This window comes from Dipodascopsis tothii (assembly GCF_038497935.1).
Source record: "Dipodascopsis tothii strain CBS 759.85 unplaced genomic scaffold V1510scaffold_31, whole genome shotgun sequence".
Lineage (NCBI taxonomy): Eukaryota > Fungi > Ascomycota > Lipomycetes > Lipomycetales > Lipomycetaceae > Neoaidaea > Neoaidaea tothii.
In genome coordinates, this window is record NW_027118015.1 from 88,486 (window position 1) to 103,709 (window position 15,224).

The window sequence follows — 15,224 nt, forward strand, 5'->3', positions numbered from 1 at the left end:
CTCGCACGCCGCTCGCCTGCGCGCGCCGACGCGTCGCCGCCGGCGCGCCCGGCGCCCGCGCTGGGCGCCCGTCCGTCGCCGCGGCCCCGCCGTCGCGCCTACGATCGCTACGGCGGCGCCGCCGGCGACCCGCGCGCGTGCTGCCGCCGTAACTGTCGTGCATTTGCGCACTTGCGCCTCATACGCGCTGCGCCGCAGCTCCCAACCGCTGTCTCCTAATTTTCCGTCACGGCGACGCCGTTCCCTCCCTCCAGCACCCAGCGACCGCTCCGTCCCCCAATCGGATTCTTCCGGGCCTATCCTCTCGGCAGGCAGATTCTGGAATCATCCAACGCGCGTCCATGAGTGTTGCCGCCGTATCAGGATCGCCCACGGTCTCTGCCGGACGCGATTTGCTGGGCGATACGAGCGGCATGCCCGACCAGCCGGATCTCGCCGCTGCGCCGCGCCCGGACGGCCCGGCAGCGCCGGTGTCAATCGTGGGCGTGTCCGCGCCGGCCAACGGTGCGGCCGCGCCGGCCGAATCGTCTGCACCGACCAAGCGCAGGGCGCCCGACGCGGACCCGCGCCTGCCCGACGGCCCGGCAGATTTCGACGCGTCCGAGCCGTCACCGGGCCTGGCTGCGCCGGAACTACCGCGGCAGGGCCTCAAGATCCGGCTCAAGCGCGTCAAGACCGAGTCGGACGAGCCGGCCGCGCCGGCCGCGTCCGGGTCTGCTCTGGACCTGCTCAAGGACAAGCCCAGCCAGGCCAAGCTGATCCTTCGGGTGGGCCCGCAGCCGTCGGGCGACGAGGCCCGCAGCGACCTGGACCCGTACCACGATCGCTACTCGGTAGGCAAGACCCAGACGCGTGCTAATCTCAGGACACGGTCTATTCGGACGACGCCTTTGAGGTCAAAACGCCGCAGTCAAAGCGGGCGACCGGCGGGCCCGGCCGGGGCCCCAAGGCGGCAGCGAGCCGCGCCAAGGCTGCAGGGGCTAAGGCAGCTCCCAAGGCGGCGGCCAAGGGCTCCAAGGCCGCCCCCAAGGGTAAGGCCGCATCCAAGGCCGCCGCCAAAGACGGCGCAAAGAAGCCCGCCACGCCCCGCAAGCGCAAGCCCGCCGTCAAGCGCAAGGCGCCCTCTGTCGTCGTCGTCGAGCCGCCCGAGTTCTGTCCAATCGTGACCGATCTCGACGAGGAGCATCTTCAGGCGAGGCTCTTCGTTCGCGACTTTGTGTTCCGGTTCGAAAAGCATTGCAACCTCCCCCTCAAGCACATCAACATCATCAACGACGTTGCCGGCAACTGGACCGATGTCACGTTCAAGGGTGTCGCCCTTGCCGTCCTGCGGCTGCTCTACTCAGACCTCCAGCCGCTTTTCTCGGCGGACCTGCTCAAATACTCTATCAAAGAGATTGAAAAGACGGCGTCAGACAACGATAAAATCTGGCACATGGTCCTCGACATTCTCTCGAGCAAGCCCGACGTGTACGTGCCGTTCTACGCCAACCACGATCCGTCCCAGCCCGTTCTCGGCAAGGGCGGCGTCGAGAACCCCCGGTCGTCGCCGGACTTTGACGAGCTTTTTGACGACTCGCCCAATGTCGAGCTCGAGAAGCTCAACATCGTCTCAGCGCTGATCATAGCCGCGCTCAGCGGCAACTACGTCCGCGAGACGATCGAGATGGACAACGAGAGCATGCGTCGCAAGATGGCCGAGCTGCAGGACCAGCTCCGGACCCTCAAGGGCGAGCACGCGGCGCAGCTGCTGCACATGCAGCAGATGGCGCCGCCGGACAAGACACCCGAGTGGGACAAGTATCTCGTGCGGCTCGACAACGCGCACGCCCGGTTCAAGCGCGAGATCTTCAATGTCAAGCAGGAGATCTTCCGGACGGAGCGCAAGCTGGCGTACCGCAACATGCCGCTCGGTATGGACGCGCGGGGCAACATGTACTGGCTGTTCTCGGAGCGGTCCAAGACCGTCATTGGCTGGGGCTCGTGGATCATGTGCTGCAAGGCCGAGGTCGCGCCGTCGCCCACCGGCCGGCTGATTTTCCCCAAGAAGGAGCCGACGTACGTCAAGGCGAACGGCGCGGTCGCCACGCCTGTCACCACCGGTCGCCGCGGTCGCCCGCCCAAGCTCATTCCCGTCACCGTCAACGACACAGCGCCGGCCGACGACGACAAGGCCAGCTCCGACATCGACGACGATGTCCTTCTCGGCGAAAACACCAACTGGTACGCCATCAAGACGCTCGAGGACGCCAAGCAGCTCTCCAAGTGGATCCGCTTCTCGGCCGACTACACCTTCCGGCGCGCGGCTACCTCGGGCAAGAAAAAGAGCAAGCTCGCCGACGTCAACGACGAAGACATCCACATCATCGACAGCGCACTCTACTGCGACGACTGGGTCCACGACCTCTACGAAACCCTGCCGGACGCCGCGCGGCTGCTCCAGAACCCCATCGTCGAAAGCTACATGGACGGCCTTGGCCGGCCCGAGGACGTGGTCTCGCCGGCGATGGTCGAAGACCTCATCAAGGCCGTCGACTACATTTCCGAGTTTCTGCCGCCGCGCGTCGAGCCCGTCGCCGTGCCGCCGCTGCCGGCGTAACTGCCTTGGCCGGCCCCGAAGACCTCCAACCAATTTCCTGGCTGCCCCGGCCGCCCCGGCCGCCCAGGCTCTGTACAGTAAGCTGTGACATTGTATATACAGCCGGCTCACGCCACTATCACAAAGTCGCGGTCGGCCTCGCTGACCTCGACGTCAAAGTCGTAGCCGGTCGCCCACTCGGCATCTGCAGCCTGGCTCTTCGCCAGCTGCGCCTCGAGCTGCGCCTTGAACGCCTGCGCCAGGAACCCGCGCTCGCTGTTGGCGTGTCCGCAGATGACGACCGAGATGCCGTTCTCGTGCGCGGCCAGCAGCTCGTGGTGGCCAAGCTCACCGGTGACCCACAGGTCAACAAACTTCTTGTCCCGCGGCTTGAGCTTGCTGAAAACCGACCCGCCGGACCCAGCGCACAGCGCGACACCCTGGACGGGCGCGTCCAGGTCCGCGTGCTTGGTCGAGAGCGCGACCTGGACGTACGGAATGCCCAGCCCGGCCTTCAGGTTTTCCACGATCTTACGGACACTGAACGGCTGGCTTTTCATGTTGATCACGCGGCCCATGCCTACCGTACCCACTGTTGGCGAGTTCGGGATGATCACCTTGCTGCTGACCGGCTCGGCGCCGCCAATGACGCTGACCAGCCAGTCGTTGACGCCGCCGACCTGGGCGTCCACGGCTGTGTGCGGCGAGTACACGCTGATCCCCTCCTGTGCCAACCGCATCAGCGACAGCTGCTGCGTGTCGGCCTGCGTAATGGCCTTCAGGCCGCGGAAAATGATCGGATCTGGCGTCAGTTAGGTCGCCCGGTCACGTACGGTAGGTCACAATCATCAGCGCCGACTTGCGGATCGCCTCGTCCACGACCGCCGTTGTCAGATCGATCGTGAGCAGGACCTTGGCCCGCCGCACCTCGCCGGCCTCGTGCGGCTTCTGGAACCGCAGCGGCGGCAACGGCTCGAGCAGCAGGCCCGTGTTGTCCCACGAGCTGTCGGCAAGCGCAGGCGGGTAGAGCTCCTGGACTGCTCGTTAGCGAGCACGCGCAATTGCTTACCGGCAGACACAAGCCGCTTGACGACCTGCTGCGCCGGGATGGCGAGACCTTTTGTTGCGACCGACATCTTTGCGGACCGGACGGTGCGTGTGTGTTTTTCGCGACGCGCACCGCCGCCGTGGCGCCGTGGCGCTGTGGCGGCATCACTGTGGCGTGTGGCGGTGTCAATCTGATAAAATTTCAAAAAAAATTCCTGAAATGACGTCTTGCCCGCTTCTGTCGCGCGACTCGGACACGAAATCGATCACCGCGCCCGCATCCCCCCTCCGCGTCCGCTCACACCCGGCGCACCTGATCCTCGCGTCGTGCTCGTTCCGCAAACTCACGCGTTAGCCGCGAGCCCCACCCTCACGGTCCCCAGGTCCAGGAACAACCATGTCCGAGGGAATCAAGGCCGCCGACCTCGAGGCCGCCATCACGTCCCGGCTGAACGCGACACACACGGAAATCTCCGACATTTCAGGTGAGTCCGGCGTTCGGATGGCTCCGGCCACAGACTCGATTCTAACGTCCAGGCGGCTGCGGCCAGGCGTTCGACGTCGTCATTGTCTCGCCCCAGTTTACGGGCAAGAACCGGCTCGCACGGCATAGGCTGGTGAACACCGCACTCAAGCAAGAGATCGCGGCCATCCACGCGTTCACGCAGGTACGGGAGTCCACGGCTCCACTGACAGCAGAAAAACTACACGCCCGAAGAGTGGGCCAAGCAGGCGGCCTAAGCATCCGCGGCCGGCAGTGTACGATATCATCATGTATTAATTAACGACTGAGCTGCATCTCATGTCCGCGCGACTGCACGGCTGGGCTCGCAAGCCGGCCGCGCTGGCCGGCGCCCGCCGCCGTCGGTTTCGTCTAGTTAATTTATTTTGTAGAACGGAAGAAAGAAAAAAACGATGCGTGTGGCTACAGGCCCCAGCCCTCGTCAAGGCCGTTCTGCAGCTGCATGATGTTCGACGACGACGTGTCCATCGGCGAGTGGAGCTGCTGCGGCAGCTCGGTCGGGCTGCTGCCCAGCTCGAGCGCGGCCATGCTCGGCACGGCCGACGCGACCGGCTCGACGTCAAAGTCAATGTCCAGCAGGTTCTCGAGGTTGCCCGTGTTGGGCACCACCTTGATAGGCTCCTCCTGGGCAAGCTCGTGCTGCTCCTCGATCGCACGACGCTGCAGCGCGTCCGCGCCGAACCGGCCCTGGCCGAGGAACGTGTGCGACGGCTTGTGGTACACGGACGCGAGTGTGCCGAGCTCGCTCATGAGCTCCTCGAGCACGGGCAGCGGCAGCTCCTCGATCACGTTCTTCACCGGCGGCTTGCGCGACATGATGATCTCCTTGGCCGTCTGTGGGTTGGTCGACAGCAGCCGCCAGTAGATGTACGCGCGGTCACGCAGGTCCGCATTGTCGCACTCGGTCGTGATCGTCTGCAAGATCTTCTGAACGAGCGCCTCGCTCGACTGCGGCCGCGTCAGGAACAGCTTCACCGCCGCCGTCAGAAGCTGCAGCTGAACCTGCGTGGTCTCCTCCAAGAACGTGTCCATAAAGATCTGCAGCATCTCGTCCGCGTTCGCGATCTTGTCGCAGTACTCGCCCACAATCCACACCAGCGCGCCGCGCGCCTCGGGCTCGTCCAACTCGTCCACAGCCTGGCACAGCGTCGAAATCACGCCCTCGTAGCCGCTGTACTGCCGCAGGATGTCGCGCATCACGACCACCGCCTCCTGCACGACGTAGTTGACTTTGGTGTTGATCAGGTCGATCAGCACGTTCACACACCGCTGCGCGGAGCTCTCGATCTTGATCGCACACTGTCCCACCGCCTTGACCGCCCGCCGCACAAAGTCCATGTCGACCTCCAGCGCGTACTCCTTGAGCTCCGACAGCAGCAGGTCCACGTTCCGCTCGTTGGCCAGACGAATCATGATGTCCAGTTTCTCGATCTTGAGGTACGACGGGTCGTTGTATTTACAGAAGAAAATGCGCATTTGACTGTTGAGGATGTTCGGGTACTTCTGAAGAATGATGTTGATGTTGCGCAGCGCCACGTACTGCACCTCCGGGGCCGACGCTGCCAGCGTCACCAGCGGCGGCGACATCTTGTCGAACAGCTGTTTCTGCAGCTCGGGGGCCAGCACGTGAATGTGGCACAGCACCGCCTTGACCGCCGCCAGTACCACCGACGGGTTCACGTGCTGGAACTGCGGTACCACCCGCTCACACAGGTGCTCCGCCTCGCGCACGTCCTCTGTCTCGTACTCGGCCAACGAAGTCAGGATCGATATCCGGCCCCATTCAGTGCACTCGTTCAGCGCCAGCAGCAGCTTCTTGAGCACCGACGAGTCGATCACAAACGCGTTCGTCGACGGGTCAATCTCCTGAATCTCGGCCAACGCCGTCACGGCATTGGCGATCACCTGCCGTCAGCGCCGCCCGCCTGAGTACTTACCATTGGGTTGCTGTCGCCAATCATGTCCTGCAGGGTCTTCAGGAACCCGTTCTCGAGCACCAGCGTCGGGTTAAGGTCGTACAATTTCGCCACGCAGATCGCCGCCGTTTTCCGCACGTACGGACTCTCGTCCTTGAGTGTCTTGCGCAGCGGCTCCTCCATGTAGTCGATGATCTTATCCACACGGATACATCCCATGGTGCGGATTGCCAGCGCACGAACAAGCGGGTTGTTGTCCTCCGAGTCCTGTACAAACGTGTTCACCGCGAGAATGCAAAGATCGGGGTGGCTCTTAGCGTAGTTCCTTCTGTCAGCTTGTTCGACACGCGCACCTACATCAGGTACAAGTAAACCAGCTTCTTCTGCTCAAGGTCCGGCGTCGCGATGTTCTTGAGCACATCAGGGAACAGCGACGATACGTCTTTGCCGAGCGTCATGGCCGCAATTGTCCGTTGGATGGCATCTTTCCTGCACCAGTCAGTTCCGCTCTCGTGTCCGCGCCGACGGCCATGAATGGCGACCGGGTCGGTCCGCCAGCCCGGGCCACCAAGCGGCGCCGGCAGCCCCACCAGCCGGCCACCGCCTGCCCCGTCGCCTGTCGCCTGCATCGGCTCGCGCCGCTTCCACCGCAACCCACCGTTCGTATGCATATTGTGACACCAGTCCGCTCCGCAGCTCGTACGTCTCGCCTGCAATTGTCGTCAGCCCTGTTCGCCTCCCATCGATCATCCGTCCCGTACATACCCTTCCGCGGCACCTGGAACACGTTCCGGATGCGCTTCTCGATGGACGCCTGCATTATCTATGCTGCTGTACGCTCCAAGTCGTGTATTTTCGGCGTCGTCCAAGCACCAGTTATCCCAGCCGGCTTGTGTTTTCCGGACCCAGCTCAGCACCCGGTCGTCGTCTGCGCACGCTGCAGACGATCAGTTGATCAGAAGAGATGCAATCAATCGATTGGAGACCGAAGTTTGCTACTTAGGACTGGTAGGCATGCCAGAATTCCTAGTATTGCACCAAGAAATGGATTGTACCAAGATTAGGTGTCGTTAAGCTACGATAGTACGCTACGCCCCTGTTAGTTATTGTACGGCGTGATGCATGCCATCGCGGCGGCCGGGTGACAGTGGGCGACCACTGGCACCAGAACGCGTGGGTCCGGACGGTATATTTCAGGCCAGTCACGTGTCCGGGTCGCTTTCTCGCTCTCCGTGTTGCCAACTCTCCCACGAAATGGTAAGTGCGGTCGCGCGCAAGCTGACGGCAGGCTCTGCCGAATATCCGCCGGATCTTTGCGTCTTTTCGCAGCGAGGAGGAGGAGCGCAAGTACTCGCGGCTGGCGGTAAGTGGTTCGCTGAACGTACTGACTTTAGTTCTTCAACCTGCTCGGCTTTGTCGGATCTTGCGTGGCATTCAGCCTGATCGCACAGCGCCTCTCTGGCTGGCGCAGCCTGCTGCAACTGCCGCTACCGTTGATGGACGGTTAAATAGGGAGCTGTGGTGGCAGCGTTGGTCGAATCATTTGACAGGCTACGCGCAGTTGACCACCGGCCGGGTCGCAGAAATACCTGTTCTCTACGGCTCTGCGCCCTGGGGTTAGCATCGCGCCTGCATATGGGCGCCCCCCTCTGCGGTGTGGGCGCTTACAGCGCAGCCACCCCGGCCGTGCGCGACCGTTGGCCGACTCAGATCGCCCTGGAAACGTTGATTAATCCCCTGATCGATTCCCTTGTCGATCCCCTGATGGCCGAGCCGAGTGGCCTGCGCACCCTTGTCGTCCAGCCAAAGAGCTAGTCTCAGCTGCAGACGGCGCTGTGCTGTATCGGATGACGGCCAGCCGAGGCGTTCATGCCCAGCAGTCCCCGCAATTAGTCACGCATAATAAAGTTGTAAATATCACTGTATAGGCCGAACATCAGACGTAATAAAGCTCCGGGGTCGGTCCGAGAGTACAACACTCGGTCTACCACGCATATTTGCCGAGCTTCACTTCGTCCTGCGAGTCAATTGCCCCGCCCTCCGAGAGACGCTCACAAAAACGATGGCCAGCAACATCCGGCTCGCACTCCATCGGCTAGCCGGCACGGCCCGGAACCGCGCGGCTCGCGTCGCTTCGCCGACCGCCCACCAGATCCGTCTCGGCTCCAGCTTTGTCTGGCGCGACCCATTCTTGCTGCAGTCCACGCTGCTTACCGAGGACGAGCAGGCCATCCACGATGTCGCTCGCAAGTACTGCCAGAGCGAGTTGGCTCCACGTATTGTCGAGGCTTACCGCAACGAGAACTTCGACCGCAACATCCTCCGAGAAATGGGCGAGCTCGGCCTGCTCGGCGCTAACATTGAGGGCTACGGCTGTGCTGGCGCGAGCACGGTTGCCTACGGCGTAAGTGCGGTCCTGGTGCGTGCTAATGGCAGCTCATCGCCCGCGAAGTCGAACGGTAAGCCGATTTATCGGCAAGCTAATGACAGCGTCGACTCCGGCTACCGGTCTGCCATGAGCGTCCAGTCGTCGCTGGTCATGCACCCAATCGATATCTTCGGCACCCAGGAGCAGAAGGACCGTTTTCTACCCGAGCTTGCCCAGGGCAAAATCGTTGGCTGCTTCGGCCTGACCGAGCGTGAGTAGCTCACGCGCTGACTCTGACCTCAGCCAACCACGGCTCCGACCCTGCATCCATGGAGACCACGGCGCGCCCGCACCCGACCAAACCCGGCGTGTTTTTGCTGAACGGATCCAAGACGTGGATCACCAACTCGCCCATCGCCGACGTTCTGCTCGTCTGGGCCAAGCTCGACGGCGTCATCCGCGGTTTTCTGGTCGAGCGCTCTCGCGCGGGCCCCGGCCTGGTCACCCCGGCCATCAAGGGCAAGACTGGCCTGCGTGCGAGCATCACCGGCATGATCCAGATGGACGACGTCGAGGTCCCGGTCGAGAACATGTTTCCCGACATCACTGGTCTCAAGGGGCCGTTCTCGTGCCTGAACTCTGCGCGCTACGGTATCGCCTGGGGCACTATGGGCGCACTCGAGGATGCGCTCGAGCGCACCCAGCAGTATGCTCTTGACCGCAACCAGTTTAAAGGAAACCCGCTGGCCAAGTACCAGCTCATTCAGAAGAAGCTGGCCGACGCCCTGACCGACATCACGTACGGTCTCACTGCGTGCGTCCAGGTTGGCCGCCTCAAGGACGACGGCAAGGCCGCTCCCGAAATGATCTCGATGATCAAACGCCAGAACTGCGACCGTGCGCTCTATAACTCGCGCAAGTACGTGACGTTTGGCTCGGCTCTGACCATAGACTCATGGAGGTGTTTGGAGGCAACGCAGCCAGCGACGAGTACCATATCGGACGTATCGCCGCCAATCTCTGGGTTGTCCAGACCTGTAAGTGCTCTATCACGCCAATACTGACCAACAGACGAGGGCCAAAGCGACATCCATTCGTACGTCCGTCGCCGTGACACGTGTACTAACTACGTAGGCTTATCCTTGGGCGTGCCATCACTGGCGTCAACGCCTTCTTCTGAGACCTTCTCGCGGCCCACCCGTAGTGACTGTTCTGTATATACAGGGTACCTCAATAAATCGCTACACCAACAAAGACGTAAAGTGGCCGTATACTCCTTATTGTGGGGGCACGGACTTTGTGCGCTGAATTGGTTACGGATGACGTAGGCGCTTGTTCGGGGATATGAAACTCTCAAATTTGGTAAATAGCAGAATCATGCGTATTTTCACTTCTGCTTGCATGACACAACACGCCACAGCAAGCGATCGCGTCGTGCAAATAGATCACCCTGGCCACTGTCGTTGTCTGTATCTTTAAGAGCGAACTGTGAGGGGGTAGGAACATCAGCGCCAGCTGAGTATAGCCTCACGCCAGCACGATTTTATCGATGCGACGACAACTCCCGCCAAAATAGTCACTCTAATTCGGCTGGCCGACTGACCAGCTAGGAGCATCTTTCGCCTGTGCTGTCTACACATTTGCTTTGTGCCAATGCTTTATTCGTGGGGCAAAAGACTATCTAACTCCTAGATGCGGCAAACCAGCACCTTCTATGCATTTTTTTCTTCCAAGCTGGAGGCCTTCAAATTCTCTGCCAGATCCTCTACGCAGCGGACACATCCGCACGTGAAGTACCACTGGTCAAGCAGCAGCGTTTGCCGCACCACAGGGTCCGGGTTGAGCTCCAGGCCGTAGCTTATGCAGACCTCGTCACCGGCAGAAATGGTCTGACTAGCGACGAAGTGCATCGCTCGTTCGTGACGTGACTTGGTCACGTTTGGTCGGCAGCTATGGTTGAAATATGACGCTGATGGAAACAACGCAGAACCGAGACATTCACTCTCTTGATTCAGCGGCTGCTGCCAAATACCAAACGCGTTAGCCGACTCTCGGCCCATGACTCCCCGCACAATCTGTGGAGTGATCGACTTGTGGTATTGTGGGAGGGTCATCCGCAGAAACAGGTAGGCCTTGATGTGTGCCTGCAACAGTGCCGGCAGCTTCTTGACAAGATCAAGCTCGTGCGACTCGAGCTGCCAAAACAGACTCCAGGAGAACTCTGGCGGGACCTCCTGCTTCTCACCGTCCGAAGAGACCACTTCGGCGTGGTGATGGAGCACGCCCATCAGTATTAGTCTGACAAAGTCGTACTCCACGTCTTCGAGCTGCATCAAACTGTTCTTAAATTCTTGACTCAGCCCCGACTTCTTTCGCTTAAGCCGGACTGCCAGCTGCTCGGCAGCGGCCCACTGCTCATCAATGAAGGAATCTGTCAGAGTGCCGTCTTCTGGGAGCAGAATCTCGAATTCCTCGCGTCTCTGACCGCTGTTTAACAGCTGCTGCAAACTTTTGCGACCCAGAGTAGACGCCACTTCGACCGCCTCTAGTGCCTTGCTTGCTGCTCCGTCTCGGTCCTCGCGCGTGATCCAGCTGTCTCGGCAGGCGTCTGTACAGAAAAGCAGTCCAGCCGAGTGAGTGAGCCGTTCGATCCGCACCTTCCACGTTGTGCGGCCCATATCGTACTTGAAGCAGTTTGCGCAGACCTCCTTGCGGAACTCGCGAAAAATTACTGACGTGAACGGAGCCGTGCTGACGTGTAACCGCGTACCGGCCGGGATCTCTGTGGTCGCATAGCACCCGCGTCCGCCATATGGCGTGGGTCTGACCTCGAACATGGCGACCCAACCGTACTTTAGAACACGATGCCTCTTCAGCTGCTAGACTTTGCGTCACTCAAGCCGTAATCACGCTTGTCTGCTCCTACGGCCTGCGTTGCGCTGTGTCGTCCACTTGATCCCACTCCGTTGTAAATGCTAATTTTTCTCAGTGTCTCGACGGCTGTCACCGTGCCAAGCTTTGGCTCGAGGCTCGGCCAGCGCCGCACACTGAACTTGCTACACTTCTACTTTCTACCGATTCGTTTACCCTAACCCTCACAATAGTGCACACCTGTTCTGTCTTCCAGAAAACACCTGCCGTCTATCATCAAACACACAGGTCAATACGTCCAAGCAGCGCAACCGCACAGGTCACCATTTTGCTCTTATCCATTTCTCAGACATCTCTAAAGCACATTCGCAATGGCCGGCTCGAAGCTCATGGAGTACCCGCAGGAATTCATCAAGGAGGGGACTGTTTTTCTGCGCAGATGCAACAAGCCCAACGAGAAGGGTAAGTTTGTTGGAAAAGCATTGAGCCGGCTCCACAGGAGTGTCTTGCCATCTGGAACTGGGTCTGCGTCGATGTTTTCCCGGTTCTGATGACTGACCGTCTCGAGACGCAGCCAGAAGGGCTGTTAGGCGGGCCGAATGGAACTGACGGTTGCAGAGTACCTTAAGATCATCCAGACTGTCGGCGCTGGATTCCTTGTCATGGGTGCCATTGGCTACATCGTTAAGCTGGTAAGCATCGCAGAACCCTCTCGCGGGTTTTACCGGTACGAGAACAATCCTGACCTACAGATCCACATTCCTATCCGCCACCTAATCACCGTCTAAGATTCTTTCGCTTGACAGGGCGGACCGCTTGACCATATGTTTTGATGTCATAGGCACTAGGCCTCGCAGTGTATTATTAAATGAATAATGTCATTTGATGCATATAGGACAATCCAACTAACAAACACACGATACCAATATATCGGTACCGAATTTCTCTTCCCCAGTTATGCCTCATCTCCGCCGATCAGGTTATACGCCCTATACATGCAATGCTCGGGCCGTGATCGCATCGGTCCGGATAAAAAGTAATCAAAAGATTCTGTAAACGCTCAAATACCATAAATCAGTAGTAAAATTCGATTCCAGCAGTGTCAGAGTCCTCGTAGTCCAAGGAGGATCGGTCATCAAAATCGTCGTCAGAGTCAATCTCTGTGGGGTCGCGCCACTCATGCATGACGACCGCATTGCAGTCATTGTCAGTGGCTCCCCACAAAGTGGTCGCGATTATAGGTAAATTTGGATGCCATGAAATGTCACGAACACATGCGGGCTCTATTGCGCGTCTCGGAAGGCGGGTGCGTCCCGGAGCCTGCGCCGGGTCGCGACTAGCCATTCCCTTCGCTGAGGGCTCGAAAACTCTAGCAATCGTGCCGTCCAAATTCCAAACGTGAGCCCTGCCGTCGGATGAACCAGAATACAGATACTGACTTCCTGAAGCCATTGGGGGCGAAAAATGGCAGCGTATCAAAGTCTTCTCAACCCTGTGGCCGTAGTACGACATGACACTGCAGTCATTAGGATGAGAAAAACCAATAATGCCAGGGAAGGTCTGGCGGCGATAATCAAATCGGCTACCGTAGTCGTTGTGATCAAGCTTGCTGTATGTGTCCGGCGTATACATCTTGCGGATATCCCATAGCTTCATAACTTGGTCCTTTCCGTTCGATATCAGATAACGACCGTCGCGCTTGGAGTCAACATACGTGATGCCCTCGACGTGTCCCATGAGCTTTCCACTCTCCTGACCATTTCGCATACTACGACGATCCCAGACCTTGACCATATGGTCATCCGAGCCACTGAACAAAATATTTCCTGCCTCGTCGCCGAAGCAGACAGCGTTGACGTCGTCGCTATGTCCCTCCAAGTTGAGGAGGATTTGCTTGGTCTCTATATCGCACACAGTAATGCTGCAATCGCTGGCTCCAGCTATCAGCTGCCTTCCATCGGGCGAGAACTTGATTGACCAAATCTTGACATTCAGTCTGTTGCGAAGCGGTTGATCTGAGCGAAGATCGATTGATACGATCTCGTTAACATCTTCAGCGGTGCTGGTCAACTGAACACTCGATAGCAGAGTACTATAGGCAAGCCACCTACTATCCGGTGACTGGGTGACGTCTGTGATCGTCCACCTTGAAGGCTCTGCTCTCACAGTCTTATACACCCTCCAAGGAAAGTTTTGCCTGGTTTTGTACAGTCTTATTCTGCAATCCTGCGACGCTGTGTAGAAGTAATCTCCGTCTTCAGAGAACTGCCCATTGTATGTGCGCCAATGATATTTCATGCGATTAGCGACGGTGTAGTTGGGCACAAAGTTCTGTCGTCAGCACCTTCTCTTCCCTCTTTCAGCTTCAGGGTACTCACTCGAGCAATGATAGATGACGGATATCGCTTGTATGCGGTCTCTCGACGGAGCAAATTATCTTGCAGAGATCTTGGGTACTTCCGGCGACTCTTAAACTCATGCTCCTTAGGACTGACCTGAAAGTCAGTTCCACTCTAGACGAGCTACCGTACATGTCCAAATTCACCTGAGGTCACTAGCTCTGCTCCCACAGGATTCGGAACGGGCGGAATTTTGCTTTCGACCATCCTTCGTCTGGGTTGGACTAAAAAAATGTTACCAAATCGTTCTGCAAGTGACATCTTTGGATCAACTCATGTGTTGTTACAGCTATGGGTATTCTGATTCATCTCTCCTCGAAGATCGTTATTAGACCTTGGTCCGTGTAGAATTATAGATGTCCTACACTTGTACCAAACAGCAATTTGTTCGGTGGTATCAAAGTTGAATCAGGTGGAAGATAACCAGTATTTGTCAAATTAGTATGCGGATGATAAGGGGTGCACATCAGATATGGTGTAGTTTGGGACATTGCGTAGACCACTAACTAAATGGTAACGTGCAGGCACCACCTATGAAGCAGCGACTAAAAATCGAAATGAGGGTATTTCTTGTGCATGCATATTTGCAAGATGTACGAGCGCCGACTGATCCAAAGAGTCATGAATGAACCTACCTCCATATTGGCCAAGTAGATATTGAGCCCGCAGTGCGGCAGGCAAAGGCGTGCGAGAAATGTAGACATCTCCACCAAACCGATCCAGAATCGTTATGCTGACGTCGTTTTGCTGATCATCTGTATCATCATCATCGTCTTCCGAGTCTTCTTCGTCCTCATCGTCATCGTCATCGTCGTCATCTTCGTCATCGTCTATATCATCTCCACCTTCTTGACTAGAGTATTCGTAAAAGTCACTGTCATTACTGTCATTCTCTCCGCCTACTTCGTATCCGCTTTCTTCCATCTCTGTGTCTTCCGGAGAAATATGTTGAGGTAGCATACTGCTGGTTAGACTCTCGCGAGCATTCATGGTTTCTCTTAATCTCTGGTCTGCTAGCTGTGTTATTTGTATCAATTGCTCGGACCAAGAAGAAGACATCGAGTCATTAGAAATCGACGAAAGGCGACGTTCATCTCCGATCTCCGACCCATCGTTGCCACTATTGGCCGAAGTCATATCTCCGTCCTCGTTTCCGAGTTTCCAAGGTCTAGTGCCTGTACGTACTGGAGTCGAGCGACAGCAGACGCCACGACTATTACCCCGCTTAACAGTTTTCAATGACGAGAGAGTTGTAAGAGCGGATAGCGCTCACGAGACGTTCACAGATGTCTATAACTCTGATAGATGGGACTGGGTCACGATTGATTAGGCTACGTTATCCCCGGATTGGCGAGAGAGGGTAACTTTAGTCACAAAGCCATGAAAAATTAACGACGCCGGCAGGACTCGAACCTGCGCTCCCAGAGGGAAAGAGATTTCTAATCTCTCGCCTTAACCGCTCGGCCACAGCGCCTATATAATATAAGAGGAAGCATAATGGGATACTTACTACGAATAACCT

At 58.1% G+C, this 15,224-nt stretch overlaps 8 protein-coding genes and 1 non-coding gene across 9 annotated transcripts; 4 read left to right on the forward strand and 5 right to left on the reverse strand.

The window, feature by feature from the left end:
- Nucleotides 1–413: 413 nt before the first annotated feature.
- Nucleotides 414–2,599, forward strand: V1510DRAFT_404601 (uncharacterized protein; the record flags this gene model as incomplete). Its single annotated transcript, XM_066932262.1, has 2 exons — nucleotides 414–833; nucleotides 866–2,599. The coding sequence occupies 2 exons, from the start codon at nucleotides 414–416 to the stop codon at nucleotides 2,597–2,599; spliced, it is 2,154 nt and encodes a 717-aa protein (XP_066787308.1).
- Nucleotides 2,600–2,621: 22 nt separating this feature from the next.
- On the reverse strand, nucleotides 2,622–3,739 carry V1510DRAFT_421612 (GTP cyclohydrolase 1 type 2/Nif3). Its single transcript, XM_066934651.1, has 3 exons — nucleotides 3,648–3,739; nucleotides 3,412–3,615; nucleotides 2,622–3,380 (listed from the first exon to the last, which is right to left on the reverse strand). Exons 1-3 carry the CDS (start codon nucleotides 3,712–3,714, stop codon nucleotides 2,707–2,709), a joined length of 945 nt encoding a protein of 314 aa, XP_066787309.1. The 5' UTR covers nucleotides 3,715–3,739; the 3' UTR covers nucleotides 2,622–2,706.
- A 283-nt stretch (nucleotides 3,740–4,022) lies between these two features.
- Nucleotides 4,023–4,366, forward strand: V1510DRAFT_404603 (bola protein; the record flags this gene model as incomplete). Its single annotated transcript, XM_066932263.1, has 3 exons — nucleotides 4,023–4,110; nucleotides 4,163–4,293; nucleotides 4,325–4,366. 3 exons carry the CDS (start codon nucleotides 4,023–4,025, stop codon nucleotides 4,364–4,366), a joined length of 261 nt encoding a protein of 86 aa, XP_066787310.1.
- Nucleotides 4,367–4,550: 184 nt separating this feature from the next.
- On the reverse strand, nucleotides 4,551–6,884 carry V1510DRAFT_369109 (adaptin N terminal region-domain-containing protein; the record flags this gene model as incomplete). Its single annotated transcript, XM_066931379.1, has 5 exons — nucleotides 4,551–6,053; nucleotides 6,086–6,389; nucleotides 6,422–6,553; nucleotides 6,723–6,774; nucleotides 6,830–6,884. The coding sequence occupies 5 exons, from the start codon at nucleotides 6,882–6,884 to the stop codon at nucleotides 4,551–4,553; spliced, it is 2,046 nt and encodes a 681-aa protein (XP_066787311.1).
- Nucleotides 6,885–7,992: 1,108 nt separating this feature from the next.
- Nucleotides 7,993–9,701, forward strand: V1510DRAFT_421621 (acyl-CoA dehydrogenase/oxidase). The gene is made up of 7 exons (XM_066934652.1): nucleotides 7,993–8,468; nucleotides 8,501–8,523; nucleotides 8,555–8,703; nucleotides 8,736–9,351; nucleotides 9,384–9,469; nucleotides 9,504–9,528; nucleotides 9,567–9,701. Exons 1-7 carry the CDS (start codon nucleotides 8,127–8,129, stop codon nucleotides 9,610–9,612), a joined length of 1,287 nt encoding a protein of 428 aa, XP_066787312.1. The 5' UTR covers nucleotides 7,993–8,126; the 3' UTR covers nucleotides 9,613–9,701.
- V1510DRAFT_421624 (uncharacterized protein) lies at nucleotides 9,702–11,574 on the reverse strand. Its single transcript, XM_066934653.1, has one exon. The coding sequence runs from the start codon at nucleotides 11,267–11,269 to the stop codon at nucleotides 10,145–10,147; it is 1,125 nt and encodes a 374-aa protein (XP_066787313.1). The 5' UTR covers nucleotides 11,270–11,574; the 3' UTR covers nucleotides 9,702–10,144.
- On the forward strand, nucleotides 11,575–12,255 carry V1510DRAFT_421626 (uncharacterized protein). The gene is made up of 3 exons (XM_066934654.1): nucleotides 11,575–11,765; nucleotides 11,922–11,995; nucleotides 12,056–12,255. Exons 1-3 carry the CDS (start codon nucleotides 11,675–11,677, stop codon nucleotides 12,089–12,091), a joined length of 201 nt encoding a protein of 66 aa, XP_066787314.1. The 5' UTR covers nucleotides 11,575–11,674; the 3' UTR covers nucleotides 12,092–12,255.
- A 122-nt stretch (nucleotides 12,256–12,377) lies between these two features.
- V1510DRAFT_369120 (WD40-repeat-containing domain protein) lies at nucleotides 12,378–13,909 on the reverse strand (the record flags this gene model as incomplete). Its single annotated transcript, XM_066931380.1, has 3 exons — nucleotides 12,378–13,634; nucleotides 13,682–13,798; nucleotides 13,835–13,909. The coding sequence occupies 3 exons, from the start codon at nucleotides 13,907–13,909 to the stop codon at nucleotides 12,378–12,380; spliced, it is 1,449 nt and encodes a 482-aa protein (XP_066787315.1).
- A 1,185-nt stretch (nucleotides 13,910–15,094) lies between these two features.
- V1510DRAFT_t220 lies at nucleotides 15,095–15,176 on the reverse strand. The gene has a single exon. It is a non-coding gene; the product is annotated as a tRNA-Ser (tRNA).
- Nucleotides 15,177–15,224: the final 48 nt, after the last annotated feature.